The sequence below is a fragment of the Cyprinus carpio genome, chromosome A16 (genome assembly GCF_018340385.1).
Source record: "Cyprinus carpio isolate SPL01 chromosome A16, ASM1834038v1, whole genome shotgun sequence".
Lineage (NCBI taxonomy): Eukaryota > Metazoa > Chordata > Actinopteri > Cypriniformes > Cyprinidae > Cyprinus > Cyprinus carpio.
In genome coordinates, this window is record NC_056587.1 from 22,098,654 (window position 1) to 22,122,137 (window position 23,484).

Here is a 23,484-nt window from a genome sequence, read left to right on the forward strand (position 1 = left end):
TTATGTTTCTAATACATTCAACATTTCGACTATATTTCTACTCCGATTACAAAACATCCTTAAACCGGTACATCAGGACTATTCCCTTTTCAGATAATTAAATACCGTTAAAATATCTGTCTAACAAACATGGCATCGCATTTTATTAATATTTTGTCGGTAAATATTTTGTCATATATATGTGATGAATTGCCTTTTGACCATGGCATAAAAAGGGATCATATAAATATATATATATACATATATATATATATTTTTTTTTTTTCTACCTTGTTGCACTCAAAAATGACCGTAATAAATTAAAATATACTTTATTAAAATATTATTATTGCTTATAAAATTTTCCAAATACTGGATTAAAATTTTTTTTTTTTTGTATTAGTTGATCACTGGCCTCATTGATCTGAGCTCATGCACCTCTAAACATTTTTGTTTAGACACAAATAATACTTAAGTGGCAACAAAAGTGATTTGTGTGCCATGTTCTATGATAGTGCAAGATATCAGTACATATGGCACACAAATCTATCTTATGACTTAAGAAGACTCGGAAGTATAAACATTACATGCATGATTTTTTTCACACACGTTTTTTTCCCATTCACACAAGAATAAAAACTTAATGAATTTCTAAAAACTAAACTTGGATATTTTTATTTTGAAACAAGAATAAAAACTTAATGATTTTTAGTAATAAAAACAAACACACCATTATAAACTAAAATAAGGTTAAACACCAAAAAACTACCATTTCATATTTAAAATATATTCAAATGAGATTAATCAACAAAAGTATCTGAATTTTGCACAATTACACACAAACACAACTTTACACAACCTGCCTTTTGTGAACTTATAGCATAAAATTAATAAAGCTCCTCTAATCCTTTTGTGCACTTTTAGGATACACTTTTTGCAGGTCTTTGATTGCCAGAAATGAGCGTTTGGAAGAGGCTCTAATGAGCTGATTGCTGCAAATGAAGAACGCTCCTCTGATAGACATCTAGTGTGAATTTATTATAGATCTGCCTTTCAGAAGATGATATACGAGGTCATATCTCTTTTTGTAGAAGCCTTTTGTTTTATAAACACTCTCTAAAGCAGCATGGGTTCTGTTTATTTCTACATCTTGAGATCTCACGTCTAAAAAAGATAGAAAAAATATCCCTTCCGGTCTTAAAAAATCTTAATACGCCCTTCCACAGATTAAGGCCTTAAAAAGTCAGAAAGTAATAAGCCCTTCCTTGCGGATCTTAAGGCCTTAAAAAGCCAGAACAGTATTAAATTCTTAAAGTCAGAAAGTATTAAATTCATATAGTCATGGCATTAAATGCTGCATGCGCTACAAAAAAATAAAAATAAACTTTTGTTTTCCAGTACAAACATCTAAACATCCATAAATCAAGATACATTTACTTGAAATCTGAAATAAAGATAATGCAAGTCTTATTTTTTGAGAAATAGAACAAAATTAAATGAGTATATGCTTAAAACAAGAACAAACATCGGTCAATGAGATATGAAAATAAATTATTTTTTTCTGAGCCCAGAAATTTGTTCTTGATTTAATCATAAATATCATTCATTTTGATGAATTTCTCAGAAAATTAGACTTCTTATTTTGTCATTATGCTTCTCAATGCATCTTGATTTAAGAAACCCTTCAGTTTGGTCCTTAAATTTTCATTATTTGGTCTTAATGTTAAATTGACCTTCATAAAACCTGACAGAATCTCCACTATTCTGTGCTTTGGAAATAAACGAGAACCAGGCAGTTTTTTTTTTTTTATTCAATATGATGATACAAAACACTGACACGTTAAAATAGTTTTACCATCACCGTATGGCATGCATATCAGGATACTGCAGAACATTAAAAAACATTATGTAAAAAATAAGTCAGTATTGTTCCTCAAAACGGACGGTTAACAGTATTTGGCATTAAGCACACAAAACATTAAAATCATACGTTAAATACAACAACATATATACTTATTTGTGTCACTTTCTGCGGGAGAGCTTGACATTTATGATCCGTAGCCACTATTATTTTCAGAAAATAGATGTTCTGTAGAAGAATATGTCTGTATAGTACACTCTCACTCCTCCCTTCTTCGCTCCATGGACATGGACAATATCAAACTGTTACAAAGTTCAGGGTTCCCACCGTCACATAGTTTCAAATATGTGATTTTCAGATCTGGAAAAGTCATAAAAATCTTAAAAGTTCTTTTAAAAATCTGCTCTACGCTCTAAAATATTAAATTGGCTCAGGTAAAACTGAATTGGGTGAATCATTCTTTTAAGTTGATTCAGTGAATCAGTGGTTCACAAATCAGTGGTATCACGTAAAAAACATTAGGGAATTTTTCTAGATCTGGAAAAGTCATAAAATCTTAAAACTTTTTAAAATTTACTCTATGCTCTAAAATATTAAATTGGCTCAAGTAAAACTGAATTGCGTGAATCATTCAGTGAATCAGTGATTCACAAATCAGTTTATCACGTAAAAAAAATGTAAGGGAATTTTACATTTGTGTTTTCTAGATCTGGAAAAGTCATAAAATCTTAACTTCTTTTTAAAAATTTGCTCTATGCTCTAAAATATTAAACTGGCTCAAGTAAAACTGAATTGAGTGAATCATTCAGTAAATCAGTGATTCACAAATCAGTTAATCATGTAAAAAAATTTAGGCAATTTTACATTTGTGTTTTCTAGATCTGGAAAAGTCATAAAATCTTAAAAGTTCTTTAAAAAAAATTGCTCCATGCTCTAAAATATTAAATTGGCTCAAGTAAAACTGAATTGAGTGAATCATTCAGTGAATCAGTGGTTCACAAATCAGTTAATCATGTAAAAACTTTTAGGCAATTTTACATTTGTGTTTTCTAGATCTGGAAAACTCATAAAATCTTAAAAGTTCTTTAAAAATTTGCTCTATGCTCTAAAATATTAAATTGGCTCAGGTAAAACTGAATTGGGTGAATCACTCTTTTGAGTTGATTCAGTGAATCAGTGGTTTACAAATCAGTTTATCATGTAAAGAAAATTTACATTTTTGTTTTCTAGAGCTGGAAAAGTCCTAAAATCTTAAAAGTTCTGGTAAAAATCTGCTCTAAAGTATTAAATTGGCTCTAGTAAAACTGAACTGAGTGAATCATTCAGTGAATCAGTGGTTCACAAATAAGTTAATCATGTAAAAAATTTTGGGGGGATTTTACATTTGCGTTTTCTAGATCTGGAAACGTCATAAAATCTTTAAAGGTCTTAAAAATGTGTATAATGAATATAGATTTTGCGAGTAATGTTCTAAATATTGCGCTTGCATTGAGTAAAACTTGTTTGCAAGCCATAAAGCAGTCTGTTTGAATGATTCATCAGTGAATCGGAATGATCCACATCTATTCTGGAAATCTCACGGAAAGTCACTGACTGGTCAGAAGTGTGGGAACCCTGAGGGCCGGATCCTGTCCAGTGTGTTCAGATGGCAGTGCATTTATAAATAAATCCGAACACTAGTTCTGGTAAAGGGAATGTATTCCTATAGACGTATGCCATGGCAGCGTTAGTTACAGCAGGTCACATCTCTTGTAAACATTGTTCTGTAGGCAGAAACACTGCGCATACTAAAAAACAACAACACAGCAAAGTGCCTCGATATGACCTTAAATATAACAACAGTGCTTTTCAAACTAAAATCCACAGCAGAATACAAAATACCTGTTTTGCATTTTGATCTATTGCTGATAATCAGGCCCAGAAAGAATCTGCATCGCATACTTAATCACATTTTCAGTGCTACACAATGGATTTTAATATGGTAAAAGTGCTTATAATAAAGCTTAGAGTAGGCAGAAAGATAAACAAATTAACCAGTGTTTGCAATTTGGGCGTTTCTAATTCAGTGCTGCAGATTCTGTGTGGTTCTGATTATACGTGTTCAAATCATTAGAAACTTCTGCCAGCTATTTGTCATGTTTGGCCAAAGCTTTTAGTTCAGATGCACCGAGGAGTTTTCTAAGCACCCGCTGGTCTGTATTGAGGTATGATGACGCATCATGCATTGGGTCAGATATTGAAATGCAGATCAAACGGATATAACAAGAACATCCTGAACTTTTGCTGATGGTGTTTTCATTTACATACTATACTTAATCATTCCACAATTAAAACACGCAGGCAGTGCTTCATTTTAGGCCATTACAGCATTAGAAATACATAGTTATGCCATCAACTTTAAAAAAACATCGACCGAACTACTAGATATACAATCTTGAGCACCAGCAGTCAATTCTTTATGCATCAAATATTAACTTGTGATGCATTCGGCTATTATAAAATGTATGTGAAATGCAAACAATATCAGTAGATTTTTTAGTTTTAGAATAAAATCTCAGTGAATGAGACGAGGAAGCAGAACCAAACGATTATCAAGTAAAGCCATAAATGCATCCAAATTAATTCACCCAAAAAATTCAAATTTGCTGCGAATGTACTCAATCTGAGGCCATCCAAGATGAAGATGAGTTTGTTTCTTTATCAGATTTGTAGAAATGTAGCATTGCATCAGTTGCTCTGCAGTGAATGGGTGCCGTCAGAATGAGAGTCTGATAAAAACATCACAATAATCCAAAGCACTCCAGTCCATCAGTTAACATCTGGAGAAGACAAAAACTGAAACACAATCCAGCATTAAGACGCTTTTAACTCAAATACATAGAGTCTATAATCCATAATAACACTTCCTCCAGTGAAAAGTGTTCTGGTGTGAATCAGGAGAGAAATCTGCACAGATCAAGCAGCTTTTAAACAGCTCTAAACAAATATGTGTCTGGATTTTGATGTGAGAGACAACAGGAGATGCACTTTTACACTGTTATTATGGATTATAGACTCTATGTATTTGAGTTAAAAACATCTTAATGCTAGATTTGTTTCAGCTTTTGTCTTCTCCAGATGTTAACTGATGGACTGAAGTGCTGTGGATTACTTGTGATGTTTTTTATCAGCTCTCATTCTGACGGCACCCATTCACTGCAGAGCAAGTGATGCAATGCTACATTTCTCCAAATCTGATGAAGAAACAAACTCATCTTCATCTTGGATGGCCTCAGATTGAGTACATTCGCAGCAAATTTAAATTTTTGGGTGAACTGTTCCTTCAAATTATGCATAATTTATACCAAGACAAATATATTTATTGTAGGCCTGAAACATAAGCCCCTTCCACACATACAGTCTTTACTGGTAAATTACCAGTGAAAGATCATATGTGAACAGGACCTTTTCAAAAATACCAGTAAATTGGTTCTGGCGATTTACCAGTAAGGGGAATTTGTAACATTACCAGTACGATGCTGTGTGTGAACGCAGAATGAAGATTACGGTAAGAGCGCGCTGACAAACGGAGTCTGCTTTGAGCCAATCATAAAGCGAACAGCATGCTTAAATAAAGTCATTCTGGTAATTTTACGGTAATTTACCAGGATTGCTGTGTGAAAGGGGCTCTACAAACATGATGTTAGAAATGCCAAGGTCATGGGTTTGATTCCTAGGCAATGCATGAATGATCAAATTCAACCATGAAATGCAATGCAAGTTGCTTCGGATAAAAGCATCTTCCCAATGCATTAAAATATAAATGGAAATGTTTTGTGTGTTGTTGTGGACTTGCACTGCATAACTCAAGTCTGATTCAACTGCATCATTAGAGAAGCCACAAAATGACAAATATTCACTTCATGTCAATATTCAGCACAGCAAAAACCTTCACTAGTAGAGCGTGCAATACTGTAGTCACTTGTCTTTCTCTTGGCATCATCGTGTTTGTTAGGAACGAACCAGCTGGTGATGTAAACAGCGTTCCAGTTAGAAATAAAACACTTATAGGGAGAGGAACAAACTCAATGTTATTCACAGAAAAAGATGTACCCTCGAGGGAAAATGGGAGATCTGTTTGTGCTTTATAGAGTCGGTTTGTCTTCTGCCGCGTTCACTGCTGCACGGAGAATCTCACAGGGGTTTTTGTGGAGGTTTTTGAACTTTCTTCTCGTATGATCCTGCGTGCTTGTATCCAGACACGTATCCGGACGTGTCCACCACTTCCACTCGCCCCGCCTTGCCCTTCCCGCGGCCCGTCTCGTCGAAGCGCTCCTTGTGCGATCCAGTGAACTTGGTGGTGTCCGTCAATCGGGACACGGTCGGGGAAGCCACAGCTCTCTGTGAGTCCAGAAAGAGACTTATGATCAATTCCGTTTTATAAATGAGTCTCTTCTGTCCATCAAGGCTGCATTTATTTGATAAAAAATACAGCAAAATTATGAAATATTTTTACAATTTAAAATAACTGTTTTCTATGTGAATATCTGTTAAAATATAATTTATTTCTGTGATGCGCAGCTGAATTTTCAGCATCATTACTCCAGTCTTCAGTGTCACATGATTTGCTGCTCAAGAAACATTTCTGATTATTTTTTATGTGGAAATGGTGATACATTTTATTTTTCAGGATTATTTGATAAATAGAAAGATCAAAAGAACAGCATTTATTTGAAATAGAAATGTTTTGTAACATTATAAATGTCTTTACTGTCACAAATCAATGCGTCCTTGCTGAATAAAAGTATTAAATTATGAAAAATAAATCCTACTGATGTCTTCATATTTATCATCACTGTCATATAATCATCACAATCATTACATTTAGAGATCACCAGACAGTTAAGTTATTAAGCTGTAAACACTATTCATTCACATACATTTAAAAGCAATAATTAAAGAAATAAGTAGATATCATCCATATACTACAGCAGGGATTCCCAAACTTTTCTGTCATCCAAACCAGTTTGATCTAAAATATTTACCTCAAGTCACCCAGACATTTTAAGTTAATATTTCAATAATTTAACAACACATTCGAATGATCACAGCTCTCTGATGTCAGTTAATGGTCATATTAAATGAAGGTGAAAAAATAAAATATTTAAAATATTAAAGATAATATATATCAAAAATACAGGTTTTATTTTTATTATATATATTATGAAAAAAAAAAAAGTTTTATCAATACATGAACCCCAGTGTACATTTATGCATTTAGCAAAAAATAAAATATTTAAAATATTAAAGATAATATTAATAAAAAATTCAGGTTTTATTTTTATTATATATATTATACTTTTTTTATGATTAATTATAAGCTTTTTTATCAACACATGAACCCCAGTTCACATTTATGCATTTAGCAAAAAAAATAATATTTAAAATATTAAAGATAATATTAATTAAAAATATAAATATTAAAAATACAGGTTTTATTTTTATTATATATATTATACTTTTTTTATGATTAATTATAAGCTTTTTTATCACCACATGAACCCTAGTTTACATTTATGCATTTAGCAAAGTCTTTTATCCAAGAGTTTGAGAAAAACAGGATACCATCAATGTTTATTGATTTAGAGAAAGATGCTGTGGGCTTTACCGTGACGCCAGCTATAACGGGTGATTTCCCTTCTATCATTCTGTAAACCTCTTGCGCGGCGTCCTCGCTGCTCTTATCTTTGAAGCGTTTCCTGGCGAGCTCCGCGAGCGCTTCTTTGAACTGGCTGTACGTAATAGTGCGCGCAGATTTGTTCCTAGAAAACAATGACAAACGGATGATTAATTCATCAGTATACATTGTGGCATCAAATATAAATACAGAGCAGAGCAGAAACATGCAAGACCTGATTAAAAGAGCTTCTGTAAACACCTTGAGTGACACTGAAATGAAAATACAAAAAAATTTGCAGCTTGGATGTTCTGCTCTGGATAATGTAGTAAATAATGTTCAGTTTCTTGCACAGACTGATCGTTTCGCTTCGTAAGACCTCAATATATCATCAGGAGCCACGGGGATTCATTCAGTGTTGCCTGATATGATTGACAGCTGACTTGCATTTATGAATCACAGTTTCAGTGGTTTCAGCTGAAGATCTTCTGTACTGTTCTACTGAAGAAGAAAGGTTTGCATGGTAAGTACTTATAAAGGCCTCTGAAAGCGTTGCATGTCGTAAGTGCATGCATTTGGGTTTGGGTTGTTTGGATCGTTACACACGAGCCTTTCATTTCAGATGAAGAAATGCACTTTTAATCATCTCTGAAAGAGAGGAAATGCTTCCCGTATCTGTAGTTGTTGCCCTCAAGGGCGGAGCGTCCAAACAAACTGCACGCTAGTTCGTTTACTTTGGTACAATAAACAGTTTTGGTTCTGTGCTTGCTCGCCAAAAACAACGTCCCGAAGCAGAGCTAGTTGAGAACGGCTGATTTATCTGGTCTTGAAGCAGGATTTGCATTATGACTCCAGGCATGCACTCACGGCCCGTAAAGCAACGGTGCATAGTAACACGAACACAAACAGCCTTTACCGTGGTGATCAAAAGCCGTGTCATAGCAACATGCTCGGGTAAACACGCCTCTGTGGATATATAATGGATTCGATTTCTTTGCTGAGCAGTTTTGTTTGTGCGATCCTTCAGCGCTGCTGTCTAACGTCAGCCGCTTTCTCTCTCACTGCTTTCTTCTCAACTATGAGGATGAGCAGAATGCTAGTCATAAACAGCAATATTACCCTACAAATGCATTTATTAGCACATTGAATCACAACAGATGCAACAGGCTCTGTTTGGCTCATGCAGTCAGGCTCAAATAAGTCAAAAAACACCTGAAAAGCATCAAAACACTTTGCTAAAAAAACTTACATTTTGCTTGCTCGCTTTAACACAACACAAGAGTCGTGTGGACTACACTCATGGTGTTTCTGTGCTTTTTAGTACATTACAAGAAAAGTAAAGTATATGTGTATATATATACACACACATATAAATCACAACAGCTCTGCATCTTATTTGCTGAATGAAACCCAATCTTACTCATTTTGAGGTGTTGATTCCAAGAATAGTATCTGTTTTGCTCGAGCTTCTCTCTTTTTCACAAAACATGACGCATATTGTTGCATTTTTGCTTTCAACTAGCATTTGCTGGCGAAGAAGTCTTGTACTCTCACTTAATCAGCCGAAAAACTGACATAAAGTCATGATTCCTGTCTGAATCTGAGCCGGATTACAGCGATTAGTTCAATTAGCCCATTATTATATATGTCAATATTTAATGTTTTTTATAACCAATGTTTTCTGCCACGTTTTACAGCATTGAAACAACCAGAGAAAAGTACAGGTTTAATGGAAAAGCTTATTTTGTAAAGTTTTTGACATTAAAATGAGTATTTGAACATATTTTTCAACTCTAAGTTAAGATTGTAAATTAAAATTGTTGACATTTGACTGCTTTTATTTTGATAAGTGCATTAAAGCTGATGTATATTTATGTGTGTTTGTAATTTGCTAAATTTGAAATATTCTAATTTTGTAAAAAACTACACAATGGATTTTTACTGAGATTTTTTAACTCTGCATCATCAAATAAGGTAATATTATATATGCAAAACAAGATGGAGGGAGATTTGAGTTAATATTTCAGTAATTTAACAACAAATTCACATGTTCTTTGTTCTCTGATATGCAATAGAATTTTCTTCTCTTTTTTAGTTGGTGTTTAATTTAGATTTTTTTTTTTTTCATTTTAAAACTATTTATTATATTTTTTCGTTATGATTGTCACAGCCACACCATCTACACTCCCTGAATCGGACACTTACGCCACGCCCACTCGTTTCCAATCACCAGCATTCTGAACACCGGTGCATCATCACCAGTGCCACACATAAAGCCCTCAGTCACCATCACTCATTGTCTGGTCTTGCACCGATCTCCCTACTTACCTGAACGCCCTTCGTCAAACCTACCTGAACTGTCTAACCCTCTTCATCCTCCTCTGCCTACCTGTTCCCATCGTCTTCGTCGGAGTCACCATCTGTATCACCATCACCGCAAAGGAAAGTTGTTTTCCCCCTGTTTGTCTACGTGTCAAGATTCACCTGTGTCTGAAACCTCTGATTAAACTTAACACTTTTGCACTGAATCCTCTGTGTCCTCGTCTGTGTCTGACAGAAGACCAGACCTCATGCAGAGCTCTTCAGACACAGGCGAGGACCGCACCCGCGGATCCCTTCACTGAATTGGTTCACGCTGTACGGTCCTCACTCATGCAACTTCCCTCACCTGCTGTCAACTGCTCATCGCCATCAAACACCGCTACAACTCCGGTCACTTCTTCAGTTGCCCCTGCGAGTCCCATGGCCAAACCAGCGACATACAGCGGCGCGGCGGAGGATTGCAGCGGGTTTCTGCTACAGTGTTCACTCTACTACCTGGAGTCCAACGCTCACCTCTTCACCACCGAACGCAGTCGAGTTGCCTTTATCATCAATCTGCTCACAGGTAAAGCTCTCCAATGGGCCCAATCTCTCTGGGAATCGAATTCCTCTGCTACTGGATCTGTTACTGATTTCTGTTCCCAGTTAAAGTCTGTCTTTGGTCAACAAGCGTCTGAATTATCTGTCCATGATCAACTGTTTACAATTCGCCAACAGCAAGATGAGTCCGTGAGTGATTATGCGGTTCGCTTCCGTACCCTCGCTTACATCAGCGGTTGGAATGAAACGGCCTTAATCACCGCCTATCGCCACGGTCTATGTGAGAAAATACAAAGTTTGATTGTAGTATATGAAGATTCACTGGGACTGGAGTGTCTAATCCAGAAATCAATCAGAGTCCCCCAGAGACTCACTGCATGTCGACAACTCACTCCCGCTGTATGTCCTCCGCCCGCTCTACCATCTGTCGCTCCTCCAGCACCTGAACCCATGCAAATAGATTCACACCATCTATCTACATCAGAACGTCAGCGGAGGATTAACACCGGGCTGTGTCTCTACTGTGGGGGAGAGGGACACCTATTACCATCGTGTTCCCGTCCGACCTCCACGCCCAGCGGTGAGTACCATCCATCTACCACATCAAACTGCTCAATTGATTCAAACCTGGGTTACTCTAAGACATCTCCACTCTTCTATTTCAGTACAAGCCCTCATCGACTCCGGCTCAGCGGGGAACTTCATCAACCAGCAAACATTAAATCGTCTAAGTGTCAATCGTCAGCGAAGCCCCGTCGAACTCAGAATCACGACCATTCAAGGAAAGCCGCTGGGCCGAGGTCATATCCGCTATTTCTCCCCCACAGTCATCCTCCGCGTGGGTTCCCTGCATGAGGAAGAAATCACGTTCATGGTGCTGGAGGAATCCACCGCAGACATCATCCTGGGACGCCCCTGGCTTAACCAACATCAACCACACATCCATTGGCCCACAGGTGAGATCCTGAAATGGGGAAAGTCCTGCCACTCTACCTGCATCACTCCACCAGTTAAAGTTCCTAAGGTCAGTCCATCCATCAAGAAGTCATCCCTACCGGTCCAGTCCACATCAGTGGAAAGCCCCGAAACTCAGGTTGAACATACCATCCCTCCAGAATATCGGGCGTTCCAGGATGTGTTCAGCAAGCGGTTGGCAACGAAACTTCCACCTCATCGGCCATGGGACTGCGCTATCGACCATCCTGCCTGGAGCAACCCTTCCCAAGGGACGAGTCTATCCTCTGTCCATCCCGGAGCAGAAGGCCATGGAGGAGTACGTACAGGAAGCTCTCGCTCAAGGATTCATCCGACCATCTACTTCCCCTGCCGCTTCCAGCTTTTTCTTCTTCGTGGCCAAGAAGGACGGAGGCTTGAGGCCGTGTATTGATTATCGCCATCTCAATTCTCAAACCGTCAAATTCAGCTATCCTCCTCCCCTGGTCCCAGCTGCCTTGGAACAAACTACGCGGAGCAAAGATCTTCACAAAACTGGACTTGAGGAGCGCCTACAATTTAATCCGTATCCGGAAGGGGGACGAGTGGAAGACAGCTTTCATCACTCCTTCCGGGCACTATGAATACCGGGTCATGCCGTATGGGTTATCCAACAGTCCTTCCGTCTTTCAGAACTACATGAACGAATCTTCAGAGAATACCTTAACCAGTTCGTAATTGTCTACATTGATGATATCCTCATTTACTCCACATCCCAGGAAGAACACATCCAACATGTCATCCTTGTACTCCGAAAACTCTGGGAACACCATCTGTACCTCAAATTAGAAAAATGTGAGTTCCACACGCCCTCAGTCCAGTTCCTTGGATACATCATCGGCCCACGTGGCGTGAAGATGGACCAGGGGAAGGTGGAAGCCATCACACACTGGCCCCAACCTGGCTCCATAAAAGAACTCCAACGCTTCCTGGGCTTTGCCAACTTTTATAGGAGATTCATCAAGAACTACAGTTTACTCAGCTCACCTCTAACCTCACTCCTCCGGAACCGGCCCAAGTCTCTGTCCTGGAACCCCATGGCCACTGAAGCTTTCCACCAGCTCAAACAAGCCTTCCAGACCGCTCCGATCCTAGCTCATCCAGATCCCAAACGACAGTTCATAGTGGAAGTGGATGCTTCATCGACCGGGGTCGGAGCGGTACTCTCCCAGCGGCAGGGGGATCCTCCACGACTCCATCCATGTGCCTTCTTCTCGAAGAAGCTATCCCCGGCGGAGCAGAATTACGACATAGGAAATCGTGAACTATTGGCTATCAAGCTGGCTCTGGAAGAGTGGCGTCATTGGCTGGAGGGAGCCAAGGTCCCCTTCCGAGGTGATCACTGACCACCGGAACCTGGAATACCTCCGTGAAGCTAAGAGACTGAATCATCGCCAAGCTAGATGGGCATTATTCTTCACGAGATTCGACTTTAAAGTCACGTATCGCCCTGGCTCCCAGAACAATAGAGCTGATGCTCTATCCCGCCTTCATCAGGCAGACCCAGAACCAGAATCTCCCGAACCCATCCTCCCTCCAGCCATGATTGTAAGTCCCATTCAATGGGACCTTAATCGTCTGATTGAACAAGAAAACCATCAACACCCTGCTCCGCCGGGAGGTCCAGAAGGGAAACTCTTCGTCCCTCCTCAACATCGGATTACCCTTCTGGACTTAGCTCACACCTCTCCGGGATCTGGACATCCAGGCAGGAGGCGGACCCTCTCGCTCCTGCAACAACGTTACTGGTGGCCCTCGATGAGTCAGGATACCTCCCGTTACCTCAAAGGATGCTCAGTCTGCGCCATAGCGAACACCCCTAGGAGACTCCCGGAAGGTAAAACTGGTGCCTCTGCCCATTCCTGAACGTCCATGGACCCATATAGGTGTAGATTTCATGACTGACCTCCCCCCTTTCTCAAGGAAATACTTGTGTGCTGGTAGTAGTCGACAGGTTTTCAAAATCTTGCAAACTCATACCTCTCAAAGGACTTCCCACAGCGTTTGAAGCGGCAGAGGCACTATTCCACAATGTGTTCCGTCACTTTGGCATTCCAGAGAGACATCATCTCCGACAGGGGTCCCCAATTCATCTCCAGAGTCTGGTCAGCTTTTCTTCCGCCTCCTAGGGGTATCAGTCAGCCTCTCTTCAGGATACCATCCACAGACCAACGGCCAGACTGAGCGGAAGATCCAAGAGATCGGGAGGTTCCTGAGGGTCTACTGCCACCGGAATCAGGACTGTTGGAGCCAGTACCTACCCTGGGCAGAATATGCACAGAACTCCCTCCCTCCAGCAGTCTACCACCGGGCTCACCCCCTTCCAATGTGTCCTCGGATACCAGCCTCCACTCTACCCATGGTCGGGTGAGCCCTCGGAGGTCCCAGCGGTAGATCAATGGTTCCGACAGAGCGAGAGGGTCTGGGACTCGGCTCACGTGCATCTCCAGCGGCAGTTCGGAGGCATAAAGAGCAAGCGGACGCTCGTCGAAGACCTACTCCACAATACCAACCTGGACAGCTGGTCTGGCTCTCGACGAGGGACATCCGCCTCCGGCTGCCCTGCCGTAAGCTGAGTCCTCGATACATCGGACCATTCAAGATCGAACGGCAACTGAATGAAGTGACCTATAGACTCCAGCTACCAGCACAGTACCGTATCTCACCTTCATTCCATGTCTCACTCCTCAAACCATTCACTGAACCTTTGTCTCCTCCATCCACAGAGCCTGGTGATGATGCCGTACCTCCTCCTCCCGCCATCGAAGAAGACAACAGCATCTTCCGGGTGAGAGCTATCCTCGACTCTCGACGACGGGGTCCTCAACTGGAGTACCTTGTAGACTGGGAGAACTACGGCCCGGAGGAGCGTTGCTGGGTTAATCGTAATGACATCCTGGACCCTAGCCTGCTCACCGACTTTCACCGAGACCATCCAGACCGCCCCGCTCCCCGTGGCCGTGGTAGACCCCGTCGTCGTTCAAGATCCCAGCCGTCAGGAGCCGCCCGTGGGGGAGGCATTACTGTCACAGCCACACCATCTACACTCCCTGAATCGGACACTTACGCCACGCCCACTCGTTCCCAATCACCAGCATTCTGAACACCGGTGCATCATCACCAGTGCCACACATAAAGCCCTCAGTCACCATCACTCATTGTCTGGTCTTGCACCGATCTCCCTACTTACCTGAACGCCCTTCGTCAAACCTACCTGAACTGTCTAACCCTCTTCATCCTCCTCTGCCTACCTGTTTCCCATCGTCTTCGTCGAGTCACCATCTGTATCACCATCACCGCAAAGGAAAGTTGTGTTACCACTGTTTGTCTACGTGTCAAGATTCACCTGTGTCTGAAACCTCTGATTAAACTTAAACACTTTTGCACTGAATCCTCTGTGTCCTCGTCTGTGTCTGACAATGATTTATTAATTGTAAGCTTTTATTCAACTCATGAACCCCGGTTTAAATTTAGAGTTACATTCATACATTTAGCAGACGCTTTTATCCAAAAACAGGATTATATTTTTATATGATATTTTTGAACTCAGATATTTTTGAACTATTTCTGAATCATCAAATTATGTAATAATATATGTGCAAATCAGAGAAAAAGGGCAGTGTTATGATTATGTTTTTAGTCTGTTTGTCTGTACTGTGGTGTTACGTGCTGAATGAGGGAGTACTGTAATGTGTGCTGCAGCTTTAAATGCACCGTGGCTTTATCAAGCATCATTAACATCATTCGGAGGGGTTTTAATCTGTTACGGGCCGCTCTGATTAAAGCAGACGCGTGCCTTTAGTCCTGATGCTGTATGACTGCAATCTTGATCTTTGGCCTAAACCACTGCACACACACACACACACAAACACACACACACACACACACACTGACTGCACGCTCTGTTTGGCTCATGCAGTCAGGCTCAAATAGGTCAAAAAACACCTGAGAAGCATCAAAACATTTTGCTAAAATAACTTACATACAACTTACAAGAGTCGGCTGAACTACAGTCATGGTATTTTCATGGTGTTTTTTGTCCTTTTTGGTACTTTTCAGCAAAAGACCTGCATTAAAATGTTTAATAATACTCTTATAACAGCATACAGGTTTGGACTGACTTCCTTTTTGGTTGCACTTTTCCTTTAAATGTAAATGCATGCCACATATGGCATGCATTCATTCTTTCTGCCTCTCGTTTCTGCTCAGCCACGTTGTTCTGACGCCGTCTAGCAGAATAATCTTTATTCTCGGTCAGTGAATCTCTTCACCACTGTGGGCTTGATAAAAGGCAGATGACATTATCTATGCATAAATACTACAAAGGTTTGGATAAATTCATTCTCCAATTTGAATGATCCAGCACTATTATCTAAACATCTGAAGACTGAATGTTTAAAGGCGAGATCAGTGTGTGCGGTGCTCTATATTAAGGGCACGTTATTAAAATCTGGCCCTACTGAAGCAGCGATGACTCTCTCTGTCCTGCAGTCATCAGGGTTATTCAGCATGAGCCATCATGGCCTGTGGCTGTGTGGGAAGAACCAGAAAAACATCAACACAGCACGAGTCCTCTTCACCGCACAGTTATTTCACTTTCATTGATAGACTACTGTAGTATATAGTTTTCATTAATATTTTTTTTTTCATTTTCACTTTCATTTTAGTTTTAGTAATTTTGTTGTGTATTTTGTCTTTATTTAAATGTCTATTATTGTAATAAATAATATTAAATAATATATTTTTTAATATTAATGAATAAATTAAAATAAACCATTTTAAAAGTTTTTTTTTCTTTAAATATTAAATTATTTATTTAATAATAAAATATATATATATATTTAAATTTTAGTTTATTTAATTTTTGTTATTTTAGTACTTTAGCTTAAACTAAACAAAAATAAAAAAGGTTGCCTTGGCAACTACCTGAATTAAAATTGTATTTTATATATATTATATTATATTATATTATATTATATTATTATATTATATTATATTATATTATATAAATTATATTATATTATATTATATTATATTATATTATATTATATTTTTTTGTTTTTTATGTATTATATATTTTATTTCTGTTAACGTTTATTAATGTGTATTTTATGGGCCGCATATTCAAAAAATACTGCATGCACAGATTAAAAGCAAATATGTTACTGTTACGGGAAATATCACAGTTACACTCCTACACTGCAAAGCCTTTGCAATGATTCAATATTTTGACACATGCTCAATTTTTATCCCATCTATTAACATGCACATTTTGCATAATGCACAGATCAGCTGAGAAATGCAATTTTATCCCTCATATGGAGCATTCGGCCTCTAATACAGCTGATTTCTGATGTAATTTGACATGCACATGAGAGGGATGACTAAATACACACAAATCAATCTATCACTCACTCACGTCTTCCCTGCATGATTCACTAACCTTGAAACAGTGATGCATTAACAGGAGAATCGGATGTGAGTGTGTAAAAGTGGGTCAGATGACCAGATGTGATTTAAAACCACATTTGAACGCAGTCCAAATCAGATCTCACAGTGTTTTTGCTGTTTACACGCATGCAACATCTGTGTTTATGTGTATGCGACACACTGTGCCAGATGTCTGCAAGAAAATTAATTTGGTTGACAGTGTAATCACATCCTACCTAGATAGCACTGAGCATTTGAGGCACAATGTACTGGCCAAAATCATAGACAACATCGCATGCATGCTTCATAGACAATGCAATCCCAGGATGCATTGCAACAAATGCCAGGGAGATGGAAATGTTAATTGCAGCTCAAACAGGAAATGCATGCACTGCATGTATAAAATGTATCCTGCTTTGAATGCATTAATGCTCCTGCATAAAAGTGCATGAATGTAAAATGTAACTGCACGTATATTTGTATGTTCGTCTTAGTGTGCGACTCTTTGCATCAAGAACAAAAAATAAATTTCTCAGCATAGAAAATGAATGTTACTTTTAGTTCCGCAGCCTAATTGTTGTGATCTAGACCTAAACGATGACTTACTTGACTTTGGAGAAGACTATGTCCACGTCTGTGAGGGTGATGCCCTTGCCATCGATGACGCCGCAGTCTTTACAGAGTTTGGACCAGTTCTTGCCGTTCATGTCTCTGCCGGTGGCTCGCGTGTCTCCGTGGATGGCGAAGCGGCGGAAGGACTCCTCCAGCGCGGTGATCTCTACAGGGGTTTTGGCTCCCGCTCCTCCGTCGCTCGTGCCGTTGGACGCGGAGGACAGGCGTTTGGCCGCGTGATCCTTCGGGTGCTCGCTGTGCGGCCGCATGGGTGAACTGTTGGGTACGGTGTGTTTGGCGGTCTGAACTTTGAACTCCTCCATGTTGCTGGTGAAGAACGAGAACGTTAATAGTTAATATTTTTGCTTAACTTAAAAAGTGTGTTTGTGCATCATCCTTTACTATAAATGACACGCTGTGTTAAAAAGAAAATTAGTTATTGGCTCAATTCGGTACAATGCATGAAATGGAAATATTTATGTTAAAATGTGCATGGTCCCTTTTCAAATTTTTTTTTTAATAAATAAATAAATTGGTAATTGTTAATTGTCAAAATACTTTTTATGTGTGTATATCTAGAACTGTTTATGTTTTGGCCACTTTGATGATGATCATAGTTACACTTGTAATATTAATTTTGAAATATATAATTAGCATAATTGACATTATCTATAGTAAATTATAAATTATAATCTGAGTAATTTATATATACATATATATATATATATATATATATATATATATATATATATATATATATAGATAGATATAGATAGATAGATAGATAGAGAGAGATAAATTCTGTAATATAATAAAAATATACATTTAAGCATGATAAATGGATTTTCATATGTATATAAATATATATATATATATATATATATATATATATATAGTAAATATATAATAAAAATACTATATAAATAAAGTATATATAAATAAATAATATATGTAAATTAGAATTTATACAAATTATTATATATATATATATATATATATATATAAATTAAAATATAATATATAAAATATAATGCACATAATTATATATATATATATATATATATATATATATATACACACACACACACACACACACACAAGTTTGCAAACCTGAAAAGTCATTTTTTGTGAATATCTTTGAAAATACATTCCAGTCATTCAAACTCAACGTCCATTGTGTTGTGGCCATATCAATTTTCAAAGTTCACAAGCATTTCAGGTGTATCCTACATACTGTTTACTCAAGAGCATGTATTCTCACATCAGAGAACATCATTTTATTGTGTATGACATAGCTTAGCTTCTGTAGTCTGACCTTTGCCCTCTGCTGCTCCTCCAGAGCCTCGACCCCACGTCTGTGTCGCTCGCTTTAATTCGCTCTTCGTCCTTCTTGATGCAGCTGAAACGAAAAACATTTAAGCATTTGTGAAGCAATCCCTAAAGATAGGCATTAACTCATGATTACATAATATAAAAAAGATTTCTGGATTGAATTTCCAACAGAAATAACAATATCATGATAAATACTGTTAATATAATATAAAACGACTATGTATGTCATATTTCCACCACTGTGAATATGTAGATATGTGCTGCAAGCTTTCATCTCAATAATGAAATAAACACACAGCAAAAGTGAAAGTGGTGAGAAAGCAGCAGTTCAGAAAGCATCTGATCATAGCGATGTGGATAAGTTTGCACCAGTCACGTCACATTTAAAGATTGATCTAGCTTAGGACTGTTTTAAGAGAGCTAATGTTGTGAATAAAATAATTTGTCGAAAATAAAATGTCTTAGCATGTTATTTTGTTCCATATATGACATAATAAAGGAGATGTTAGGCAGAATGATGCATCAATCAGTCAGTTACTTCTTCCTACAGTTCATTAAACTGTGAATGAGAAAGTCTCTGTCATCTCATTTTGTGCATGTATTGGAAAAATAATTGTATTTATATAGTAATAATTGTTTGACATTTGACATTCACTTCAAAGCTGATTACTTTGTTTTATTTATTAGTTAGAATATATGTAACTAATTTTAACTAATTCTAAAAGCAGAATAATAGAACAAAGCCTACTGATTAATTGGTGAAATGATCGGTGAGTAGTCGATTAATCGATGCAATAATCGTTAGATTAATCGATTATCAAAATAATCGTTTGTTGCAGCACTAGACTCGAGTGTATGTACGTTCTGTACTGTATCCGTTGAGCTTGAATGCTTTTGTTCTTTATATATATATATCGATATATATATATATATATATATATATATATATATATTAGTGTTGTCAAACGATTAATCGCGATTAATCGCATCCAAAATAAAAGTTTTTGTTCACATAATATATGTATATACTGTGTATATTTTTTATTATGTATATATCAATACAAACAAACACCATGCGTGTAAGATATATATATATATATATATATATATATATATATATATGTATATATATATTAAATATATTTATATTAAATATATTTATATATATATAAATATATACATGTAAATATTTAAAAAATATATACTGTATGTGTGTGCTTTTATATATATACATAATAAATATACACAGTATGCACACATATATTATGTAAACAAAAACGTTTATTTCGGATGCGATTAATCGCGATTAATCATTTGACAGCACTCATATTTATATATATTTGTTCACACACGTTTTCAACTAAAAGAAAACCTTGAGATATAATGTAACATTGTTGCAGAACATTGTTGTGTATAATGCCTAATCATAAGCTTGCTCCAAAACGGTGACAAAAACCTGATTATTTAAAAATAACAACTTTCTCGTTAAACCCAATTTAAATAAACGAATATTCGAATATTCGTTTCTTATGAGCCCAGATATTCGAATACAATGTTTTTGAGAAATACCCATCCCAAGTTAAAATGAACACAGACTACATCAGACAACGATGCTCACCTCCCAGAAGCTCCCATGATGCACTGCAGCACCAACCGTGTTAGCCCTGTGATGCCATGGCAAAGACTCTTCAAGGCCAAAGCTTTTCTATGTTTCAAACCACTAAGTCAAATGTTATGGAGCACTGTCTGGCCCTTCACTAGCAGTTTCTTCTGTCCCGAGCCAAATGAGGGTTACGTCACGCGTCCGTAACGCCGGACACTCGGGCTACTGGAGCTGCATCTGTCTTTATGGTCACACAACAGAGCTCTGTAGGCCCAAGTGAACTCCTCGAGTTCAGTCAATGTACAAGAGGACCCTCAAAATCCACTTGAAGATGTCCCTATTCAAGAGCATTGTGTTTTACTTGTCTTTTAACAGAGAAAAAAACCTTTCTGAATCGCTCTCAATCATGTCATTCAGCTCTATGGGCCCATTGTGCCGTCTAGTGTACTACAAACTCGCGACATCGCCACTATCTCTGGTGACGTGCCCTCAATAAATGATAACATTCTTATCTTTCTGCTAAAAAAAGAGTGAGCCGAGAAACATGGAGGAGTGCAAACATATGAGATGAGTTAAGATGAGGACGAACCTTTTAGTTGGCCGGTGTTTTGCATCGATTTCAGACGGATTCATTCATTTGTTATGAAAATATCTTTTGCTTTGTGTCCATCAAGTTACAAATAAAGAGAGAAAATAATCGAATTGAATGAAGCATGTTTTATTTGTATTTATAAGGTGAAATTATTATGTTATAAAATTATATTATTTATATATATACCGATATATATAATGATATAAATAAATCCAATCAAATCACATAAAAAAAAAAAAATGTATAAATTATATATATATATATATACATACAAAAATTTCCATATATAGTATATATCATTTTACATATAAATTATATATATATATATATATATATATATATATATATATATATATTGGATTAAAACTGTGAAATAATCAATATTGGTTGCATACGTCAAACTGTTTGCTGCACGATTAATTTATGATTTTGCCACCTCATGACAAAAATGAAGAAATTACTATCACAGATTTTTGTCATAATAATAATATAATTTTTTATAATAAAACTTAAGATCTTTCTAACTATTTCCTACAACATCCTGAATTTTTCTGTAAAAAATAAAGTTTTCTGTAAAATAAAATGCATTAATTATTATTATTAATAATAATAAATTCTAATTATAATATTTTTTATATTAAATTAATTCTTATATACTTCATTTTTATTTTCTTGTAAAATTATTAAGTGTTATTGTTATTACAAAAGTAATATTTGTAATTTTGTTTAATGTTTGCATTTAGTAATAATAATCATTATTAATTATTATTAGTCATATTAAAACTTGTGGAGCCATGCAAACAAGTACAGCAAACCTTTTTTTAATGCTGCATTTTAAACACACACACACACACACACACACACACACACACACACACACACATACACACACGTGTGTGTGTGTTTGTGTGTGTGTATGTATATATATATATAATATATTACATATAAATATATATATACTATATATATATATATATAGTATATGTAGATATATATTAAAACATATATACTGTTATATATAACTATAAAATTTATTACATTTTATTCAGTTTTGTGATATATACAATTACTGTTATATACTATAAAAATTACGCTTTATATAAAAAGTGTCAGTCAACAAAACATTTTTACAAAATAAAAAGAGTATTGCTTTAAATACTCTCGTGAACACACCCGGTCAATATCACTTCTGCTATCATTAAAGTAATAAACCTGACACTGCTAATAACTGAAGTGATAACAACAGTTCATCATGTTATATATATATATATATATATAGATTTAGTTTCAGTTTTAGTCAACTATAATAAACATGACATGACTGGACTGTTCAAATGAAAACGAAATCACAAAGAGGGAATGCATGAACTGATAAAATACCTTGGATTTAATACAAGTCGCTGTGGATAATAGCGCCTGCAAAATGTATAAATATAAATGCAGGAGTCTAGAGCAGACCAATATGTCTCCGTGAGTGTATTCACAAACACCCGTGTGTTCAGAGACGGCCTCAGATCACCCTGCTGCTGCTGATCGGGTCATCTACATCTCTCATTACATCAGGGATGCTCACAGATTTATACAGACGTGTCTCCAGCGTGAGAGCTTCTCTATACTGACTCTGCAGCAAAGCACAATATAATGATTACAGCCGCACAAGTGGAGCTACAATACAGGCCTTGTTTCAACACTTCACCTAAAACACTAATTAAGGTCTGGTTTGGATGTTGGGGTCTCAATTCTCAAATATATGAGCAGTACATTTTCAGTAAGATTTACATTCCAGATATCCACACACTCCAACATACTTTCATATGATGGATGGATGGACAGATGGATGGATGACTGGATGGGATGGATCATAGATGTACAGATGGATGGATGGACAGATAAATATACATACAATAAATGAATGAATGGACGAATAGACATAAAAGAAATGGATGATGGCTGGATGGATAGATTGATAGAATAGACATACAGATGGATGGATGGATGATGGATGGATGGATCAATAGATGTACAGATGGATGGATGGACAGATAGATGGACAGACTATAGATGGATGGATGGACGGATGGATGAATAGACATGGATGAATGGATGGATAGATGGATAGATAGATGGACAGACTATAGATGGATGGATGGATGGATGGACATACAGATCGGATGGATGACGGATGGATGGGATGGTGGACGATTGATGGACAGACTATAGATTGATGGATGGATGAATGGACTATAGATGTCGATGGATGGATGGATGGACTGGATAGATGGAGAGGACTATAGATGATGATGGATGGATTATAAATGGATGGATGAATGGGATGGATAGATAGATGGACAGACTGTAGATGTGATGGATGGATGGATGAATAGACAGCAGATGGATGATGATGGACTATAAATGGATGAATGGATGGATAGATAGATGGACAGACTATAGATGGATGGATGAATAGACACAGATGGATGATGGATGGACTATAGATGGATGGATGGATGGATGACTAATAGAGATGGACAGACTATAGATGGATGGATGGACGGATAGATGGA

The 23,484-nt window shown here is 37.2% G+C and overlaps 1 protein-coding gene across 2 annotated transcripts in view; it reads right to left on the minus strand.

The window, feature by feature from the left end:
- Window positions 1–5,084: 5,084 nt before the first annotated feature.
- LOC109071075 (tubulin polymerization-promoting protein-like) overlaps window positions 5,085–23,484 on the minus strand; it is a 19,656-nt gene continuing 1,256 nt past the window's right edge. The window contains exons 1-5 of one of the 2 annotated variants that reach the window (XM_042773273.1): window positions 20,344–20,494; window positions 18,709–18,792; window positions 17,388–17,720; window positions 7,488–7,641; window positions 5,085–6,220 (exon numbers count right to left, since the gene is read on the minus strand). In XM_042773273.1, the coding sequence (XP_042629207.1) occupies window positions 6,014–6,220; window positions 7,488–7,641; window positions 17,388–17,720; window positions 18,709–18,792; window positions 20,344–20,360 (795 nt within the window). In that variant the 5' untranslated portion in view covers window positions 20,361–20,494 and the 3' untranslated portion in view covers window positions 5,085–6,013. Of the gene's footprint in view, window positions 6,221–7,487; window positions 7,642–17,387; window positions 17,721–18,708; window positions 18,793–20,343; window positions 20,495–23,484 lie in introns of those variants that run through there. The other variant, XM_042773274.1, reaches the window with a different exon arrangement.